Source organism: Xiphophorus couchianus, chromosome 2, assembly GCF_001444195.1.
Source record: "Xiphophorus couchianus chromosome 2, X_couchianus-1.0, whole genome shotgun sequence".
NCBI classification, from domain to species: domain Eukaryota; kingdom Metazoa; phylum Chordata; class Actinopteri; order Cyprinodontiformes; family Poeciliidae; genus Xiphophorus; species Xiphophorus couchianus.
In genome coordinates, this window is record NC_040229.1 from 11,242,113 (window position 1) to 11,263,770 (window position 21,658).

Sequence of the window (21,658 nt, forward strand, 5' to 3'; positions counted from 1 at the left end):
CAGTGTATCATCTCAAAGCAATTATTTCTGACAGTGCAACGGAGGCTTTAAAGGACAGAAATTATGTTTACGTTTTTTCATATGCTAAAGGGTAAAAAGACAAAAGGAGTTAACAAATAAAGGGAGCAGGCCGTTGAAATCATTAAGCATCAGTGTGTTTTCATTGCAAACAAAGTGTGAAGTGGTCATGATGTATTACTTACGGATATCCAAGCTCCATGAAGTTGTTCCAGATTTGTTTGAAGAACATGATGACTCCCATTTGCAGACACAGATCAATCAAACAGCCGCTGGGGTGACACTTTAGAAAGAAACAACATTGAAATGATAAACAGCTGCTGCATCCATATTTCACGCCTTGTAATTCAGATTTATGAGCGAATCTTTTGACACGCCGGCTCCCATTGTGGGTTTTTTTTTTAGCATCAGAGTTGAAAATCCGAGTAATTGTGGGGCAGGATGAATGGTTCTCCACAGAAAGAAGTGGGCGGATCATTAGAAAGATGAATCGTTTGGGAGTTCTAAATATATCCAAACGTAGAGAGTGATAATCAACTCCGTCTTGTCTGAAATAATCACAAATGCTCTCACCTCTTCCAGCCTCCATCGATTAAAGAGCTTATTGTAGCTTCCAGGCCTGCCAGCAAACCTGGAGATATTGAGGAGCGCATAATTAGGCTGTTGAATTAAATCAGTGAAATACTAATGAACTCATGGTGGAAATAAAATAACACGTAAGGCTGATAATTATCCCAGAAAAACAACATTTTGTTCACTTTCTCAGACTGGAAGGAGCTTAAGCAGAGCTAAAACACAGAGTCTGAACTCTCATACAACGAGTCAGAAAATGTCAGGACAAGGACAAAGTTCACAGCTGTTACCTTCCGAGAAAGAAAGCGATGTAAAACGTGGAGCTGTTCAAATTCACAAACTGGAAGAGAAACATCTTCAGAGCAAAGCTGTTCTCCCACTCAGACTCGGTGCGTGGGTGCTCTAGACAACAGGAGCAAGAGTGTGGGGTTAAAAAGGACGAAAAGGGGAAAAAAACTCTGCAGCCAAATATGAAAATAAATGCATAATGAAGATATGAGAGTAAAAAAACTAACCTAAATTAGTCAACAGGTAGGCCACCTTTTCATAAACCTGATAAAATGGAAACAATTCATGAGGAATGACTAAAAAATTTTTTTTTTCCTATTATGAAACATTTTGTTGGACAGAATGCAAAAACAGCCGCGCTTGTCCAGACACCCACCACATTGAGTGACATGATCATCATAAAGTTGATGCAGACGCCAGTGCCAGACGTGGCGAACTGCCAGTTTTTCTGGACAAAGTCCCAGTTGAAGGAGGCAAACTTCTCCATCGCAATGAGACGGAAAACCACGACAGCAAACACGGCCGTCAGAACGAGGGAAATCTGAGGCGGCGAGATGGTGAGATTACAGAGTTTAAAGACTGAGAGACAATGAAAAACTGGGTAACAAACTGAAAAAAATACTATGGCAGGAGGGAAAACGTAAAATAGAAATGAAAAATAACTATATTATTTCTAATGTTTTATATAATAAAACATGATGCAAGTAAAGTCCACGTCCATTTACTTGATTCATATTCTTTGGCCAGCAGGGGGCGACAGAACACTGCTGCTGATGTCACGCTGATCAAAATGTGAACCCAGATCCCTAACAGGCCAATTCCACTCAGATCAAAAGGCTTACCATGAAGAATATTCCAGACACAGACACCATCAGGCGGCTGAGTTTGTCTGAGAAGGGCTGGAAGGGCTCAGGCTTTCCAGAAATGGGGTTAACTCTCTCCACTCTGGAGTACTTGGCTTCAAACTGAGGCCTCAGTTCCTCCTGATTAACAAAACATCACATAATTAACTTGATTTACATGATAACATTGGCGTAAAAGAAAATTTTGAGGTAATACAACAACACTAGATCTCTATCTGAGGTACCTCCTCCTCCTCCCAGTCGATGAGATCCCAGTCGTACGTCAGTTCTGCTCTCCTTCTTTTCCAAAACTCCAGGAATACGGTTGCTGCAGAGGCAATCGGGAATTTATCAAGCTATTGATCTACTCTGATATGAATCGGGTAACAGCAGTATGTGCATAAGGGAATACATTGGAGAGGCAAACAGCATATCATGGTCAGACATCCTGAGTGAAACACAGACTGCAGAGATGTGCAATGTCCATTATGGAAACAGATTACAGCCATAATGCTGCATTGACCCTGTGAGGAAGTAGTTAAGAAACATAGCAGCAGTATAAAAACGTTTCTTGCACAGTGGTCAACAAAAGCATTCACTTATTTTCTGGTGTAAAACTTTGAAAGTAAAACCTTCAGATTGGAGGCTTTCTGTTTCTTTGTGTTGGTCCCTGTTGTCGCTGGAGCTGCACACAACAGAAACAACACTCTTTGACTGTCAGGCTGATTAATGTCTACTGGTTTGTCACATACAGGAAAAAGGTTTTCTTAAAAGCTGGGTGGCACACACTACAGTCACCCAACAATGTAAATATTTGTTTGTAAATTATTAGCTTCCATCTCCCTGCTGAATAAGAGTAATATCCACAGCATGATGCTGGCTGAGCCTGTGGCAATACGCAATTAATCAATTAATCGCACGATAAATTAAGGTGAACAATTGCACTACTTCTATGCAATCTTAGTTTAATTTTTTGCTATACTTTGTAAAGACAAATGAATATTTTAAGATCTTACACGTGTAAGTATAAAAAATATATATCTATGTATTTTCTGTCTCTATTTGAACTAAATGAACAACAAAGAGAAGAATACACTGTTTAGTGATAATCACTATTACTAAAAGAAAATAAATGTCATCTATAAAGTCATTCATTTAGAGCATATCATTGAAAAAAACTGAACCGTGACCCAGCGGTGACCCCAGAAAATGTTCATAGGAGTGGCCAGGTGGGGCCAATAAAACGCTTAGAGTGGCAAGATGTCTGTATGTCCCAGTGAGGTTGCCGGGATTTTTTCAGGGGGGCCATGGCCCCGCAAGGCCACCTCTTGGAGGCGCCACTGCCATGGCCTTAAATAGCTGCTGAATTTCAGTCCTTTGTCAGGAAAACTTTGCTGTTAGACTAAAGACGCTGAAGTTTAATATAGCTTGACCTAGTTTTGTTTATAAAGATAGAGAAGCAGCCATTTTTAGAAGCCTGCACTCAGTCCCCAAGGCTAACCAAATTTTTCATGTTGATCTCAGAAATCCACATAGTTCTGAAGTGCATTTATCCAGCTCTGCTACTTTGCTCCACATGGCAAAGAGGGTTTGAGTAGGAATCAGAGAGGAACCTTCCTCTCCTCCATTTAGCCCAAAAACAGAACTAAGTATGTCAGGTTGTTCCCTCTGGCGCAGGTGACTATTTACAATGTTGGTGGAGAGATGAGATTCTGCACACTGATGCTTACACACTGTGCTGCAAAGATGATACAGCTGTGGGAAAGCAGCTGCAGCCAACCGGTATCGCCATGCAGTTCTGCAACCCTGCAGAGGCAAACGATAACCTCCCTCTGAGGATACGGCTAATTATCCAACTAATTACATCAGGGCAGAGCAGGCAGCCAGTCAGAGAGGGATGACTGTGAGTTATCCTCATACAGACACATTACAGAGAAGCTCTTCTGTATTTCCACCGAAGAGTGTTTACTGTGCTGAAATTCCCAGCTGAAGAACTTAATGTGTTTGAGAGGAAATCTGAAACATGAGTGCTGCGTAAATAGAGGTGAATTCCAGAAGCCGTTGTAGAAAAACAAACTTACCCCAAATAGCCATGAAGATAGCAAAGAACACAGTGCCGCCGTTGTCAAACAGACGAGTTACCTGAAAATACAAAACATGCAAGAGAGAACTGTGACTTTTGGACAATGTAAACTTGAGCAGCTTTAGCTTTATCTGCAATTCACCAAACCCTTTGCCATTCTGGTGTCTAGCTAACCTTTTGTTAAAAATAATTATCTGCTCATCAGGAGTCAGATAAGCAGATTAATTACTGTTAAGTTATGTTACAAGGTGGGAAAAAACCCCCACATTTATAAAAATGATTGTTTTTAACAAAATAACTTGTAGCACAGTTATTCTTAGAGCTGCTATCAATGCCTTGTACAACCCCTCCCTTCCCAAGAGGATAGCACTTAGCCTACTGCTTTAATATTTCACCAGTTTGGGGCACAGAGAGGGGGATGTTGGAGCATTTATGTTTGCACAGTCTGTGTAGACCTGGATCTTCTGGGGAAATGTTTCTGTGTTTGTCTGTCCGCCGGAAAACCCACTGGTGACCCATCATTAGGTCACTGTCAACAAGACAGTAAAAATAAAAAAAATAAAAATTTAGATATAAAACTCCCATAACAGATCCCACACTATACCTAACCTACATGGGACCAGGGTCTCTGCACATTTTCAAGTCAGAGTTTCTTGTTTTTTCATGTTAAAATTTCCAGCTCTTAGTCTGTATCAGATGATTTTATTAACAGTTATTAATATATGGCAGGATATTTTACAGAGGTGAGGCCTTAAAATGGAAACTGGAAAAATTGAGACTTTAGGGATGGATGGATAAACAAATAAGTTGTTTGCACTTATGCAGCTTTTAAACAATGAAGTAGGAAACAAAGTTCGGAGATACAAACATTTTCCACATTGTTTTTTTTCCAGGCTTCAGATAGAAGCCGTTGTTTGCACCGTTGCACAGCAGCAAGAAGGTCATGTTTTTTTTCCCATGGAGTTTGAATGTCTCTCTGGGAATAATTGATCTCTTTAATTGTTCTCAGGTCGGCATGTGTGTGTGTGTGTGTGTGTGCATGGTTATTGTTTCTTGTTTGCCCTGTGATCAACTGGAAACCAGTCCATAATGTAGTCCACCACTGCATGTATAAACAATAAGATTTTTATTCTATACCTATATACTGCTCAGTCTTAGTTTTATCAGACCAAACCATGCTGCTCTGCTCCAAGTTTCAAATTTGCAAACATTTTTGATGTTTTGATTCCTGTTTTCTGGCACTACTCCCAAACTGGTTGACATGTAGGTAGCATATAATAGATGCAGTTTAACTTTGGGGATCTTTTAACCTCTTTTACCATCCTGCTCATTGTGTCATTAAAGAAACAGCTTCAGGTTCATTTATTTTAAAGGAATTGTTAACTATGTTACCTGTGGTTTAAAAAGTTTTTCTACACACACCTTTTTTAGTTTACTGTACAATGGTCCTCAAATTAAAGGTCAGGTTAGTGTGAGACTATGATGCTGCAATAATATGTTAATATTTCATATATAATTTGTTTCTAATAAGAACAAAAAAAACTTAATGAAGCAGAAATTTTACCTAATGGCCCAAAAACCACCAACTTTGACTGCAAAACTGTATGTATTTACAGAAAGTAAAAATGATTTGCTGAAATGTTTTTCTCCCTCACTGAAAGTTATATTGATGAAAATGTGCAACCAAATCATTGGATATAAATGTTCTAATTGTGTATTTGTTACAAAAAATATAAAATTATAAAACTGAAATGTATTTTAACAATTATATATTCTCTAGTTTGCAAGATTCTATAAAACTTATGTAAATTCCGAATTATTAGCACCTTATTTAGACTTGTAACAGGAGAAACTTAAACATCTATGTCCAATTGACCCTTTGCAACTATGTCACTAAATATTCCAGGCTCAGAGATGGACGTCCGAGGGACGGGAGTATCGAGCAAAGCAGCTGAAATTGTTTTCCCAAGTTGTTTTTGCCAGTTTATTCGTGGCTTCTTTGAGTCAAGCTAATTTATTTGCGAACGTAACGCACCTGGTTGGCTTTAAAAACGTACAAAAGACGAGATGCTAACCATTTTTTCCCCACACATGCTAGGCTACATGTCGGTGCGGCCCTGCTGGCACCGTCTCCATGGTTACCAGTGGTTACACGCCTGGTTTCTCAATGTTTGATATCATCTTTCGAAACATACTTACTTATAAAGTATATGACCGTTAATCCTACCTTGTGAAAAGTGTCCGCTGCAAATCCGCGATTACATAGAGGGCTGCCAGTCATTATGATTGACAGCTGCTATCGCGGCATCTTTCTTCATGGACCTTACCACAGGGGCCGCTTTTCATTGGCTGATGCCCATTCTACGTGGTCACGTGCGTGGCCGTCTCACAAACAGACGCTTCCCGTTAGCTAAGTACAGCATAATGGCAGAACTGATACAACTTCTACACCTTGACGCTTGTCTGTTACACAGTCTTACGTTAGCTAAACAGTTCAATATGCAATGTGTCTGTATCTGACATACACTAAAGATTTTATTTTAGCAGAAAAGGCTTTGGACTAAACTGTTACTCATGTTAGCCACTCTAGCACCAAGTACAGCTAGTCAATCAACCATCGCTGTGTTCAGGGAAGCGCTGATTAATAACCGAGAAATAAATATCAAGCCTGGAAACCTGATATTGTAACGGACTGAATGTTAAGTTTTTAACAATCTTTGCTCGTCTTGCGGGGAGCAGGCGGTTGCCACGGTAACAGGTGTGCTTAAACTACAAAGAGAGAGAGAGTAAAAAGGTACGAGTGGTTTTGAGTTGATCACCTGTTAGGGTTATTTTACCTTTGTTTACCTTTGCTGTGGCGCATTACAGCCGCTGTAGTTTCTAAACGTTGGACTAATTAGCTCGTTTGTTTGTGAGTTTACGTCATTCACAACAAGCATCAAATAGAACAAATATATTTCATAAAATTTTAACAAACAAACGGCTTCTACCGTGGTAATTATATGAAATTAAATGAATTATATCCCAACTTCAGAAGATTTGCCTTTACCTTTACAGAGCTCTTTGGTTCCTCCTATCAGTCTGTAGATTCTCATATTGACGTCATTAAAACCAAATTTCAGATCTACCATAACTGACTGACACCTGCTGGCCTCAGGTTTGCAACCAGCTTGTGACTGAGAAACCAGTAACCTCCTCCCAGATGATGACATGAACTTGTTAGTTCCTCTGTCCATTTAGTAGCTGATATATTGTGAAAATCTGGTAGAAATGATGCACTAATGGAGTCATGTTTACATAGAAACAACGCGCTGCGAGGCTTTGCTTGTGAGACTTGCGGTCACGTGGGTCGGTTGTGGGCGGAGCTTGGTAAGGTCCATTAAAAGTTACACAATAAAATGACAAGTTTGGTTTCTATCCTTATAGGTTTGTGCAGCATCCAATGACTAATTTTAACTTGAAATCTACTTTAAAAAAAGCGATATTAGACTATAGATGTCTGTATTTTGACTAGCTGTAAAGCAGAATTGGCCGCGTTGAAGTCCATCATGACAGAGTCGTCGGAGTTCTGGACAGAGTGACGTCACGTGCAAAGGGCCAATAGAAGCTGAAGTAAATGTACTTGCCTTTGCAAAGACGCAGCTGTCACTCAGCGTCCATGGCTTGCAGCTTTCCTCACACATAGGACACATGATGGTTGTGTTGGCTTCACAAATCTCCTTACTGATGGGACAATGCGTTTGGAAAGTTAGCCAACAATTACCACCAGATATGTCTGGATCGTACTGAGTATGATCAGCTTAGTGTGTGAACTGACCTCACTTGACTTGAGTCCATAGTAAAGAGTCCATACAGGAAGACAAAAACACCAACGAGGGCTGCAGGGATTAACATGCCTGTATACCAGCCCAACCACGCAAAGTACAGGCCAATCTTCTCCCCAAAATACCGCCTGGGAGCAACACAAAGGCAGACATTGATTAAAATTTCCTAATACTCTACGCTGAGCTTTAATTGAACTTGGCAGTGTACTTCCAGCGCAGCCTACAGGGAGCATCCGGCTGGCTCTGAGGTGGCAGTTTAATGAATAAAAGGAGCTGTCGGACTGAAAGGTCACTGCGATGCGAAACAAATCGATAACCGTGACTGATCTCCAAACCGCAATGGTCACAGTCTCAGTTAGGATGACACGTGTCTCACAGAAAAAAAGCAAATAATCTCAGGAGCAATTAGTAGTTAGAGGACAGCGCTCACACATCACTGTGGGGTCAGAATAGATGTCGAATCTTTTGTCGGTTTCTCAGTATTCCTACACTAACATCCAAACAATATAGATTTGCTATGTAAACCTGAATAAGTGCTAATAAATATAAGCAATAAAAAGTATCTAATATAAAGTCATATTCAATAAATTAGAATATACAGTATGTCCCAATGAGTATCATTTGTCATATTTAAATATAAAATTAACAACCTTTTAGTAGGTATTAAACATACATTTCATTAATTCCACATGTATGTTTTGAAAACTAGTTTTTTTTTATTGGTCTAATGTTATATTCTTCTTTTGAATATCATGTTTTAATTAGGTGTAGGCATAATATTATAATTAACAGAAATAAATGGATCTGTGTGTCATTAACTTGTGTAAAATGTTATTCCTGAAATAAATGATTTTTTCAAAAATATTCTAATTTACTGACAGAAATAGAGTAAGTCTATATATATTATGTCTGACAGCAGTAATCATATGGATTAGCCTTTACACATTACGACCGTGAATAATTGTAAAGTGAAAAAATTATTTTTATTTTTTTTAAAACAAATTCTTAAAAATGCATAGAGTATTTCAATCTGACATCCCAAAAGAGAAAATAAATAATTTTGTGAAAATGCCATTCCATCAACGCAAGCAAGACATTTTACTATTACAAATTTAAAAGTAGTTGAAATAGCCAATTTAGTAGCTAACTCACTGGCGATGCTTCCAACTCATCTGAAATAAACTTCAGAAGTTTATTCCACTGGTATTTTGAGATCAGAAGCAGAAAAATTAGGAAACATTGCTCTAAGCATTTGACTGACGCTACATAATGATAAACAACTAGTTGCAAAAACGCAGGAAAATGTTGCCAGTACTGTGGAAAAAATGCTGCGGTTGGAAGGAGGTCAAGCTGAGTGCTGATGGTTTGAGATAGTTTCAAGTTGACCCAGAAAAAAATAACTAATGAAAAAAATTCAGCCAGTAAAAAACTTGAGAAGAATTGCTAGAGTTTTGGGGTACTGGACTGAAAACGTTCCTGCATCATCAGCACAAAAACGTCAAAATTAATATTTACCAAGTCTGACGCATTTTCAAAACAATTTCTGCTGACAGACAAGTTGAAACAGAATATGTTGTCAGCAATTAGGACAGCAGGATTAAGAGAAAACATGGAGCGAAATTAATGAAAAGGTGTTGAATAAATCTTGCGGGGCCATTCACTGTTAGAGCAAAGAGAAAACACAACAGTTAATAGTGACTGGTTATCAAATTTTTGATTGCTCATGTTTTGGGACGTTGGAAGAAAGGAATAAAGCACAAATTCTACAATAGCTTAATTTGAAAAATATGTATTTTAGATGTAAAAACAATACAGTAATAATGCTATAGGATGTTCAGTTTTTATATATTTTAATAAAATATTGTCATTCTAACGTCTCCATGTTGTTCATGCTGCAATGCATTCTGGGTAAAGGATTTATAATGGTCCAACTGAGCTAACAGTGATGAGTAATGTCTTTAAGCCTTTTCAAATTAAACCGGACGGTGTTGAAATTGGTCGGAATATAGAAATCACACAGAGTAATGCAGATAAGAGGAAACAGACAGTGGAGGAGGGCAGAGATGGCCGTAGAAGCTGGTGTTTTGCTGCTGCCTTCAGCTTCCTAAATGAAACAATGATGCACATCTCTGGTCGAACGTGTGATCCGGTAAGTACTTCTATAGCTAGCTCTGTGTCCAGTCCGGTCTTCGCCCGGGGGCAGCAGTAGTGCCGCTGGGACTTCTGCCGCAGAGCTCCGTTAGCTTTTAAAAGAGCTTCTTTTAAGACAGACAGAGTGCCATCTGTCTGATGTTTCTCCCTGTGTTTGTCGCTCAGGCAGCAGCGGGGTTTAGGCGCTTTGTGGATAAAAACTGTGGGCATTGCATTTGTTTTTAGCTTTTTAAAGTAACGATAACCTGCTAGAGCCTTTGTCAGTTTTGCTCGTACAAATGACTCAAAGTCTTCTGGAGAGAAATGTTGAGACCACAGATTCAGTCCTTTGGAAGTTGTATTCGGCTCCAGCTCTCCTCCACTGCGCTCTTCTTTTTTTTCGTGTGGGAAGTGTCCAGATTCACCTCACTGTTTTTTTTTTTTAAATTATGGCCAACAGTGACACAATGTGGCATTATCTAAAATTACACCAGTTAAACGCAATATGATTAATAACTACTCGGGTAAAGTTAGCCTTCCTGTGTTTACTCTGTAGATTCCAGTACAGAGTGGACCAAAACGCGTCATCATCCCATAAGGTGAAAAAACGGCGACCTCCAATGGTGAAAAACATAACAAAAGATGTAAATTTTTTGAAGTAATTATGAGTTTTGGTGTATCACAAACAGCAATTTTTAGTTAATAGGAAAATGACGACATATTTAGGCCAACATGTTCAACTAATCTTGGATCCCTTTAAAGACACACATTGTTTTTAATTAGAAAATTAAAGCTGTGATGGACTAGTGACCTGTCCAGGGTCTACTCTGACTTTCTCCATTCTTCTAACAAATCTTAAACTGTTAGTTTAAGGGGGTAAAATAAAAGCCAAACAAACCAGAAGCCTCAGCTGTTACAGTCTAATAGCTTAAAAGTTCAGAAATGTGACGTTACATAACAACACACAACAGAGGCCAGCTGTGATATTACGTCTTCAGCAAAATAAATTGCTTGGATTACTTTGTGTTGTGTTTAAACAACTCAGCTTGTTCACTTGAAGCTCAAAGAAGCCCAGGACCAAAAAGAAAACAAAACAAAAAAAAAGGGGATAAATCCAAAAATATCTCCTGGTGCTGTGCTTCGAAGCTAATTACCTGATGAGGTCCAGAGGCTGGTATTTGTACCAGATCCCCCAGCGGGCCCAGCGCTCGTACAGAAGATGCCTTTGGTTCTGGGCTCCGTGCGTTTTAATTGGATGTCTGCTCTTGTAGCCACCCTGAGGAGACAAAAAAGGCCATTTCACAGGTAATAATTATTATCTTTTATCTCCTGCTCAGCTTTTAGATGTTAATTTCTTTAAATATTGTACATTTCTTTATGTGAACAGTCTTCAATTATTCTCCTGATTCTTGAATACATAACATTTTCATTTCAAATTAGAATCGGCCCACCTCATGTGGAGGAAACGCCGCCTCGTATGTGTTGTTGCCCAGTAAGCGGTTGATGCCTGCAGTAAAGTAAAGCAAATGATCTCAAGCACACCCTGAACAACAGCACATTAAAAATTCAGCAGCAGTCATTGATGCAAACAGACCAGCTTTAGACTCACTGAAAGCAAATGTTTTCATAAAACAACAATTTACCACAGTCTTTTTAAATTAGGGCTAGTTTAAAGTGATGAGTTCTCTTTATATGCCTAAGTGTACTGAAGCGGTTGCAAAGTTTTGTTTTAAAGTTTCAATAAATTCACAACTCTGTCTGCAGTTTCTGTACTCAGTAAAACAAAAAGTTCCCAACTCAAGACTCGAGTGCAGTTATTTTTATTTTTGTTGCTGTTCTTTCACACACGAACAGCTGATAACGAGAATCATAGGAGGAAAGATAAAAAGGATTTTCCACTCTTGAAGCCAAGCTGATATCATGTTTTTGGGGGGAATAAAGTCATCACTCGATTTAAAATATTAACTCTAAATCCGTTCCAGTGCTTCGAGGCCAAAATTTAATCAGCAAATCAGGCTGGCAGAAGCCAGACAAGTGGGAGTGAAGAAACAATTCGGAAACAAAACTGGGTACAGATTTGTGATAAGACTGGATGATGCCAACAGCTTGCAGAAATGCATTCAAACCCCATGAACACAGTTCACCTGATTTAGCAGAGCTAGAGCTGTTTATGCAAAAAATAAGGGGCAAAAGTTTCAGTTTCAGAACAGTTTCAGTTCGACTAGTTGATTCAGGGGACTGAATATAAATCCAGATTTCTGTTCTTATAAAATAAAAAAAACCACTTCACAACTATGTAATATTTTGTGTTGGTTTCATACATTCCTCAAAAATACATCAGTGATTGTGGTTGTAATGTGAAAGTAAAAAAGTAGGATTACTCTACAAATAATCCTAAAGTCAAATTCAAAGAAAGATTGTATACTTTTTAAAATCTAAAGTTTGGTATGTTTGATATGCGTGTAGATGGTTGCACATAAAGTTGGGATTATTGTTTAGCATGTGTGGAAGCAAATGAGAGTGGAGTATCTTTTTACCCATCTTTGCTTTTCCTTCTTCATACTTGGTGCGCTGCAGGACGTGATGGACAATCCTGCTCCTGGTGGAATTTGAGAAGAACGTCTCTCTGTTGTTGATAGTGAAACTGAAAAGAAACAACATCCCGCTACTTTAGTTTCCCATAATGCAGCGGGGCATCGTCCCGTCAAAGCCCGTAATGTGAGATGAGTCAATAACGACGGGAGGGCGATTAGTTCGTTTAGACACAATTCATGTTGTCAAGTTTGTGCTCGTTGCCGCATCAATATTCCACTCAGCAATACGCACAAGCAGACATAGGAAGAATGGAAAGTTGGAATTGCTTTTCCTGAGAAATGAGATTAGATGATGCCATGATGGCTTTCTTCAGAAAGAAGCTTTCAGCATAAAATACTAAACAAATAAGGAAGAAATAATTTAATGTACAACTGCTGCTGTTTTTGATGTTTTATTTAGGATGAACTAGTTTTGCTCTGATTTCTGTGACACTTATAAAAAAAATACAAGCACAGATTTTTATTTCAAAATTCAGACAGAGGCAGTAGAGGATCTAATGGGTCACTGGGAATGTTTTATATCTCTAATACACTTCTATTATTTGACACCGTGATCACCAAGGTTATTATAGTTAACTAAACCTAAATAAAAAAAACTGACATTGCGAGAACATTTTCGTTGGGATAAATAAAAACAATAATTAATGGGGGGAAACCATAACTAATGGGAACTATATGGTGTGTTGATAAAGAGGAACTAAAACATACTGAAAATATAGATATGATATCCTTTGTTTTTGTGTTTATGAATCTATTTATTAGCCTTTTGAACTGATGTGAAATTATTATGTTTTTCCCACACAAGCAGTTGACAAAAGTTGTGGGTAAACTGCAGCATTTCATAATCCTCCTGGCACTACGACTGAACGCAAAAGTTGGAATAAAATGCCAGAGTCAGATGGTTTTTTTAAAATTGTATGTTCTGTTGAGTAGTATATATAATTACAATACAATCCTTTGACCGTTTTGAATTCTGCACCTAAAAATGATAATCGCCATTCTATGGGATGATAACATCCGAAGCGGGTGAAAAATGAACCAAAGTATGAAAAAACTAAAACTACAATTAACAAAAACTAAACAATAATTGACTAATAAAAACTACCAAACACACTCTAGTAACTAATTAAAACAAACTGAATTAAAAAGTCACAACAAAATAGAACTAAACTATAGCGAAAAATCCAACACTACTGTATCCATGGTGATCATGCTTGTGAGTTTTTAATCAGGAGCGCTCTTACTGATGCATGCGCGCTCTGCTGAAGGGCGCCGTGTAGCAGTCCGTCTCCTCCAGGTCGGGCAGCGCCTCTTTGTCCAGCTTCATGGGATTTTTGGGAAGCCAGCTTTTTATCTGCTGACACCTCAGATGAAACCTGCTGCACAGGCGCATCGACACAAACAGGATTAATGGGGCAGATTATCAAGCAGATTGTTTACTTCACTATGAGATGATGGCGGCTAACCTTGTTCGCCGCACAACCTTGGTAGCCCCACCCCACCAGAAAACACGTTTTAAAGCACATGTGTGGTGTCATCCATGCTGCTTATTTATTATTCATTTACTATTTACACCTTTCTACGGGAACACGTAAGCTGGGCTAAATACAGTTTGGAGGATTAACCTCAGTTTTTCTTTTCAGCATCACAAACATTGATTCAGACTCTGAAAGCGGGCTCTTATTTATGTACATAGTTTGTCACTATTCAACATCTTGGCTTTTGTGTGTTTATACAGTAACAGCTAAAACCGGTGGGGTGTTTTTACTGTTATAAAAATAGTAAAAACACTATTATGTCACTTTTAGTTGAGCAGGTTTGCCTTTATAAGAGGAGTTGACTTTTACCAAGCTAGTTGAATTAAGAAGAGTGCAAACTGTGGTGATATGCAGGTGGATAAGCAGAACAAACTGGCAAAACTTCCATATATTGTATTTCCTAAGAGAAAGAGTGAGTGAAATTTAGGAAAATATACACTCTTAACTGCTATACTTAAGTAAACCTAACTAAAAATAACAAACTATATTATAAAAATGTCTCTAAGTGACAGTTTTATTCTACTTACCAACTCTACTGTTGCACAAAGCTCTCCAAACTGTTGAATGCATTTGTTTCATTTTCTCATTCTGGTTATTAATAATAGGAAAAATCCTCAATAATTGTTATTTTCTATCATAAATTGTGTTTAATTTTCATCTCACCTGACCAGATCACCTGCTTCCAAACATTTGCTGTATTTCCTACTGACTTTGTGGCACAATTCAAACTGTACTTTCTAATATCTTTTTTCTTTCCGCTCTTTCAGAACGGTCATATCTTAAGAGGCCATAACTCTGCAGATCAACAGCTACTCCTCCAGCATTCCCATAAATCTCCTTTATGGTTACTGCTCTCCTCATCGAGCCTTCCAGTGTAAGGCCATGTTCTTGGTAACTTTATACTCTCTCCATTTTAAAATCATGGATTGATTGGTGATCTGTGAGATTTTCAGGGTGGTGAATTGTTCTAGAACTGAACCCAGGCTCAAAGTGTGGATTCAAACTCCTCCACAGTTTGAATCCACACTTTTCACATTTTATTGGTAAGCAAAATCCAAAAGCAATCTCCCATTTTTCTCCTCCTCCTACAAAATTGTATAATAAAAACAAAGGTTTTTATTATCTGCACTACCTTTCATCATGTTTTAGCTGCTACTGGGTCATATTGATGAATCACTATCCCTCATCTCCCGAGGACCATAAATGCGAGAACAAATAAATAATTTGTGTACCAGCTGTAGAAAGTTCTGGGTAAAGAGCAAAAACAAAAAGCAAAGAAAATGTTTTGTGCTGTAAAACTCCCAGAGGTAAATTTATAACACGGTGGCTGAAGAAAACCCTTAACTTGATTTAAACGCCAGTGTCAGAAGGATTCGCGCCGAGGGAATCATAAATAACTGTACCTGTTTTTAGTTTTTCAGTGTGAACAAATATTTGATCACAGAGACAGAAAATTGATTCAGAAATCATTTCTGGGTGAAATTTACTGTATCTTTATCATTTGATGAATACTAAAGCTGCTCTATGGGATTAAAAATGACAATATTTCAGACTTTTTATTGGTCTGAGGCAATATTCAAATCTTAAATGTTGCTATTTTTCGTTAGCTGTGAACAGAAAATCATGCTAATTAACAGATATAAAGGCTTAAAAACATCAACAATAGACACAATGTGTTTCACCTAGTGAGTTAAATTACTGAAATAAATTAACTTTTCAATAATATTCAGCTATATGAATTATAAAGAACCTACAGATGCACAAAGATAATAAAATTATTTTTCTTTTTGGTGTTTTCTGTCTTTTCTGCATTTTAACAATTTTATTCTTTATGAAAAAGAAATTTCATTCATTGTATAAAATTTATTTTACAAAATAAGATTCAAATAAACTGTAATTACAAAAATAACAGACTCAGTGATTTGTTTGTGACTTTTCTCAAGAAACCACAGGCAGGTAAAAGAATAAAATGAAAACTGATTAATTTATGTGTTTAACTTGATGAACTGGCAGGAGACTACTCGAGTGATGAACTGCCAAAGATGGTGCAGATGAAACAACGCCAGTTCTGATTCCAGTAACATCCAATCATAGCTGACATTTCACTCTGCTCAGCGCCAGCAGGTACCCAAATCAGAGCCTAATTTAATCACAGTTGGCCGGATTCTGTATTTGATGATAAATCTCATCCTGGTCCGCACAGTGCAGCCAAGCTTTCCTCAAATCCAGGCTATTAGATTCATATAATATAATGAAACTATGTTTTTCTTCAGAAAGAAACCAAAACAACAAATACTTTGTACTTTGAAGGTGTTATAAGGAGACATATTGCATTATTTTGATAATATAGACCATATGAGCAACATTTAAACATAATTTGCAATAATTTAAATTGTAGAAATGGTCTTTTATGAAAGAGTTGTTTGCTTGCACTGCCTCTCTTTGTTGATGTGTTAATTAACAACATAATTAGGGGAAACAATTTCCGCACAATAATATTACAGAGCAGAATCTTCTGTGTATTTCGTTTGTTTTCATTGTTAGGAATGCAATACATTCAGTCTGCTAGTTAGACTGTTTTTTAAAAAAAAAATCTGCATCTCAGTGAGAAGAAACAATGGAAATTTTAATTTCTACTCCAAGTTCGAATATCACATCAAAGCTAAGTGCATCTATCTAAAAATAGTATGCAAATGAGCTGCTGCGGCTCCATCTATATTCACTGGAAAGTATGTTATTGAAAAGCGCAGCCAAAAGTAGGTGAGCCACTCTATTCAACCGTTACAGCGGAGATTTATGTGCTTTTATTCAAATCTACCAGGTTTGCTTTATCAACTCAAGGGTGCATGTCGTTTGAAAACACTGACAAAATTAAAATAGCACACCTGCTGATTTGTTGGATTTCTTTCAAATATCTTTTTTAAAATAATCTCCAATGTTTCTCATCATCTGTGAGCTAAATGGAAGCTGATATTCTATTCACCAAATATTTCAAAAGATATAAATATTGCAAAATGACACTATAGGCACAGAAATGCTTTGTAAAAGCTCGACTGAGTGAGTTCATTAGGACACCAGGAGCTTTTGTGAACCTCTGAATCTTATTGCAAGAGGTACATTTAGGATGTTTCCATTTCAAGATTGCTATCACATTACCCATATTAGTATGAAATATTCACCTAGTTGAGGATTTGTATTTGTATTTCTGTCATTTCAAAAGCCGTGAAACAACACAAGGCTGTAACAGGCATCTGATCAGTCAATATTTTAAAGGACTACTTAGTTATTTTTGGATATCTATACAAGCTTGGTTCAGTAGAATCTTTAATGTGAAATAAACCCCAAACAAAACCCAATTCAAAAACCTCGCATCCAGTTTAAATGTAACTTTTTGTTAAAGAGTTTTATGTGCCAAACCAGAATAGTTATCTAAAATTTCCCCCAAACTCAGACTTTAATCTTTTCAATAGTGAAATAAGATAAAGTTTGGAAACTCAAACTTTAGTCCATAATCAGTTTTCATTTCTGAACACTTAATCAGACTTTCCAAATCTTTCAACACTTTCTGTAAAAAACATTTAAATCCAAACCAAAACATCCCAAATATGTAAATATTTTCTCACCTGCCAAGGGTTTTGCTCCTCCAGTCAGTGAAGTAGCACTTTTTCCTGAAATAAACAATTACAATAGAATGTTACCACCTGCTTTAAAACCTGAAAGTTTGCAGAGATTATTTCCATGTACCTGAAAGGCATGCGGATGTTCATCTGCTCTGCATATTTGCAGAGGGTATCCCAGGTAGCGTGGACCTTCACAAACATGATGTCGTTGTTCGTCAAAGAGGGCTTTGAAAAATTAGTAAAATAACATCAAAGTTTGGCAACTTAGAAGTTAAAAAATGAAAGTCCATGAAGACCAAACCAGAGATGTTTACCTCTTTCTCTAGCATGAGGCCCTCGGCTCGTAAATTCTTCTCAAACGTGCATCTTTTCTCCACCTGTGGGCTGGACTTCTTGTAAACCAAGATGTAATCGATTCTCTTTTTTCCATCTCGAAAAAGCAGTCCAGATGTGTCTGACTGTTTTTTTCCCTTCAGAAGCAATGCATCACATAAATCTCACTTTGCCATAAAAACTTCTGGAGGAATGGATGAAGGAGCTGTAGATTTCATGTCAATGCATTTAGATGTGCAGTAAATGTGGTACCTGAAGAGAGTCTGCGCGGGTCCCTAATTTAACCCGGCTGACAGGTTTTTGCAGAAGAATTGTCGGATTTGCTCTTGTTTCACATGTGCTCACTTCGGTCTCCTCAATGTAGCTGTCTTTGACATCCTCTGCTGCACAAAGATACAACAAAATCAGTCAGAGACTCTTATTGAACCAAAGCGAAAGCATTCAAACAATCCTTTCTGCTATAAGCATTTGTTTACTGCTTTGGTTAATCTCTCCACAAACACTGAAATTAGATCTGTGTGAAAGAAAACATTGTTTTCTTGATCCGAATTAAATCGTTAATCCCCTTTTCTGCCTTTCTGGATCTTAAAGGGGAACTGTTCTATAAAACAGTCTTACTCTGTATGTAACACTTTATATTTTGGTTACCGAAGTGACCAAATATAAAGAATAAAAAACTCAAAGAAAGGAGCTTACATTTATACTGAACCACAGTGCTGCTTAAAAGTATTAGTACAGTTTAGACTTCTTTGCATTCAGTCACATTACAACCACAATTGTGTCACATGGATTTTATGCTACAGACCAACAAAAAGTAGTGTGTAGCTGTGAAATGGAAGGAAAACATCACATATTTTTAGTATTTAAGCCTCCTATTCTCAGTCATTCCTCACCTAAAACATGACAGTCTTTTGCAGCCTCTTACAAGTCCTTTCTTTTCTCTTATGAAAGAGTAAAGATGTCTGAATGCTGATGCATGCCAAACATTTCATATATTTATTTGGAAAGTAATTCATATTTCTCTTCCACCTATATTTTTAAGCAGGCTTGTGTTGGTCTGTCACATTAAATATCCATAAAATGTGTTGAAGTTTGAGGCCATAACAAAATAATGTCAAAAATGATCAACAAGAATGAATACATTTCCAAGTTCAATAAATACACATCAAGCAAAAGCTACCTTAAATTAAACATGATAGAATAACGGCATCAGGTATCTTTATTAAAAAGTACATTTATTAAAGCTAATTAATTGTACTCTGAAAAGTGCGAACAGACAGACACCCACAGCTGCATTAAAGGTTATTTAAATGCAAAATGTGTGTTTAAAATCTCACAATATGCAAGCACTGCAGAAAAAAATGGGAGTAGTTAATTTGAGTGATTTGCTGCACCTAAATTCAGCTGCAAGAAAAAAGATCTGTGAAGACAATTTTAGAAATGCAGCAGTTGTACTGTATTACTGCAGTGTTTAGACATCATGCATATTTCATTAGGATCCCCTAAGGTTGTCAACCTGTGAGAAAACGCATAAAAGTTTTTTTTCATCTCTTCTCTTCTCATGACCACAGAAGATAAAACATTTAAAGTGAACATTGCCAAGAAAGACCAACAGGAGCTGCAGCCGCACTAAATAATTGTCCAAGATTCCTCAAACGAGAAAGTCAATATATGACTACAAAACATGGGGAAGCATTTCTGATTAGTGCTATTTAGAGGAATTTGGTTTTTCAAAAGTAAAATTGAATGTGCTAAACAATCTGTCAGGCTCAAACAAGACAGGAGCCGCCAGCCTAATGGCTTTAACATGGGAGATATAGTTTATTACAGTGGAGCACAAATGATCTCTCCTTCATTTCATGTTTGACAGCCTCCTAATTGATTCAATCAAATATATATTTGCAGCTGTCAGTTCATCTGGCTGTGACTCACAATGCTGCTGTGGTTAAACCATCTGTGGAAATGGCAAGGGAAGAAATGATGCTATGTGAGCTTCAAGACGTTTCTTCTATTTTCACCCTCCCTGCACTTTGTAACGGCTGCGTTGATCTTGGACCTGTAAAAAATTGAAACTGCTGTTTCCCACCTTCCACCGACACAGTAATCTCAGTTTATGAGGGAATATCTATTACGCCTGCAGAGTAAAAACCAAGACATGGAGTATTAAACTGTTTCATCCAGTTAGCAACAAACGCTACGACACAGATCTGCTCCTCAAAGCAAAGCTGATTAACACTGCACTCTTTTAGGTATCAAAGGGTTTTTAAAAAAACTCTCTAAAGTTAAACATTTTCTTTTTCTTTTTAAAGAAAAATGAGTGAAGCCCTCCAAGATCCTCACATTCTGTCACATCCAACACTCTTCATGTCAAGTTCATCAACAATTTATCATTAACCAACCACATTTGAACAAGAAACCACTGCTAAACCTGCGTCACAAATTTACAGATCTGCCATAGAAAAATAACACTCATTTATCCCTTTATTACAGATTGATCAAAGACTGATTCCCACAGATGTTACAGGGACATATAAATATATCTGAGAGAAGAACTGAGAGGCCGGTTCATTCTAAAATATGAAAAAAAAAATAAAAGAAGAAAGTGGCGTAAGGTTAAAAGTAACCTGAAGAAGAAGACCACCTTTAAATTTTACATCCTTTACTTGCATAAAACTAGAGACAAACAAAGTCGTTCCTTTAAATCTTCACATATTTAGATCCACATAACAGGTTTTAATATTTAAAAGTGGTTTCAGTGCTTAATTAGATCTGGTTCTAGAATCAGTTCTTAACTGGCCTTGCAAAACAAAAACAAAAAACACTTTGTGTTTCTGCAACCAGATATTAAACTCTAATTGTGTATTTTTGGGACACATTAAAGTGAATGGAGACCAGTAACTACACAAATGACATTATTTTTTCCAGTATTTCTACAAAAACATGCCGCAATATCATCTCATTCATTTAGTAATTATTCTTGCCTCTAGCTAATAAATAAAGTAATTTCTTTCCTCTCATCAAGGAGCAGACTTGTACTCGGTTAGCTGGAAAATGTCTTTGTTTTTCCCACAAATTCAATGTAGCAACATCTTTCTACTACAGGAAAGAGAGCTGATACCTTCAGAGAACATCACTTCAGAAAATATGAGCAATAACTTTATTCTTATCTTAAAAATGAAGTTTCATAGTATAAAACTGATATCAAAAAGGCCAGTTAAAGAACTGACATCATTTATTTGATTAAATGAAGGTGAGGCTTTATTTGCAAAAAGACAATATGCTTTGCAGTTCTACAAAATAATAAAAATGTCTGGAGATAAACGAGAAGCTTCAGAGTGAGCCCATAAAAATGTCTTAAATGCTTTTCCATCAACAGCCTTTTATAACAAATATTCCTGGAATGGATTGTGTATTTCAGGTTTAAAAAGTCCCAGATGCAAAATCTCTTGCCTTGATTCTTCCTTCATTTCATATAACTTCACACAGTTCGACTGCTTCTTTTTTCTCCCATGTGACCAAATGTTTCACGGGGGATGGTTAATGCGGTTGCACCACATGCTTCTGTTTGGATAAAATGTGATGGAAAAATGGGAGGCAATGAGCGGAAAACCTGACCTGAGGAAAAAGATCCAAACTCGTATAAGTTCAGGTTTCTATCAAAAAAGAAGAGTGCAGAAAAATCGAGTTATCTTATCGTGACAACAACTTTACAGATGGATGTATTTTTTGATTAACGAAACACCTTAACCACAGATACAATCCATCTGTTATTGGAGCCACTTGCAGATGGATCATACTGAGATTAAATAACAAAC

At 37.2% G+C, this 21,658-nt stretch overlaps 1 protein-coding gene across 2 annotated transcripts in view; it reads right to left on the reverse strand.

The window, feature by feature from the left end:
- The window catches only part of ano3 (anoctamin 3), a 45,829-nt gene that overhangs the window by 8,687 nt on the left and 15,484 nt on the right, over positions 1 to 21,658 (reverse strand). Inside the window, exons 3-20 of one of the 2 annotated variants that reach the window (XM_028042652.1) lie at positions 18,096 to 18,226; positions 17,825 to 17,980; positions 17,635 to 17,735; positions 17,514 to 17,558; positions 13,597 to 13,728; positions 12,296 to 12,402; positions 11,210 to 11,265; positions 10,913 to 11,034; positions 7,622 to 7,756; positions 7,431 to 7,527; positions 3,803 to 3,863; positions 1,967 to 2,049; positions 1,722 to 1,862; positions 1,256 to 1,420; positions 1,107 to 1,143; positions 882 to 993; positions 592 to 649; positions 204 to 301 (exon numbers count right to left, since the gene is read on the reverse strand). In XM_028042652.1, coding sequence (XP_027898453.1) covers positions 204 to 301; positions 592 to 649; positions 882 to 993; positions 1,107 to 1,143; positions 1,256 to 1,420; positions 1,722 to 1,862; positions 1,967 to 2,049; positions 3,803 to 3,863; positions 7,431 to 7,527; positions 7,622 to 7,756; positions 10,913 to 11,034; positions 11,210 to 11,265; positions 12,296 to 12,402; positions 13,597 to 13,728; positions 17,514 to 17,558; positions 17,635 to 17,735; positions 17,825 to 17,980; positions 18,096 to 18,226 — 1,837 coding nt within the window. Of the gene's footprint in view, positions 1 to 203; positions 302 to 591; positions 650 to 881; positions 994 to 1,106; positions 1,144 to 1,255; positions 1,421 to 1,721; positions 1,863 to 1,966; positions 2,050 to 3,802; positions 3,864 to 7,430; positions 7,528 to 7,621; positions 7,757 to 10,912; positions 11,035 to 11,209; positions 11,266 to 12,295; positions 12,403 to 13,596; positions 13,732 to 17,513; positions 17,559 to 17,634; positions 17,736 to 17,824; positions 17,981 to 18,095; positions 18,227 to 21,658 lie in introns of both variants that reach the window. The other variant, XM_028042642.1, reaches the window with a different exon arrangement.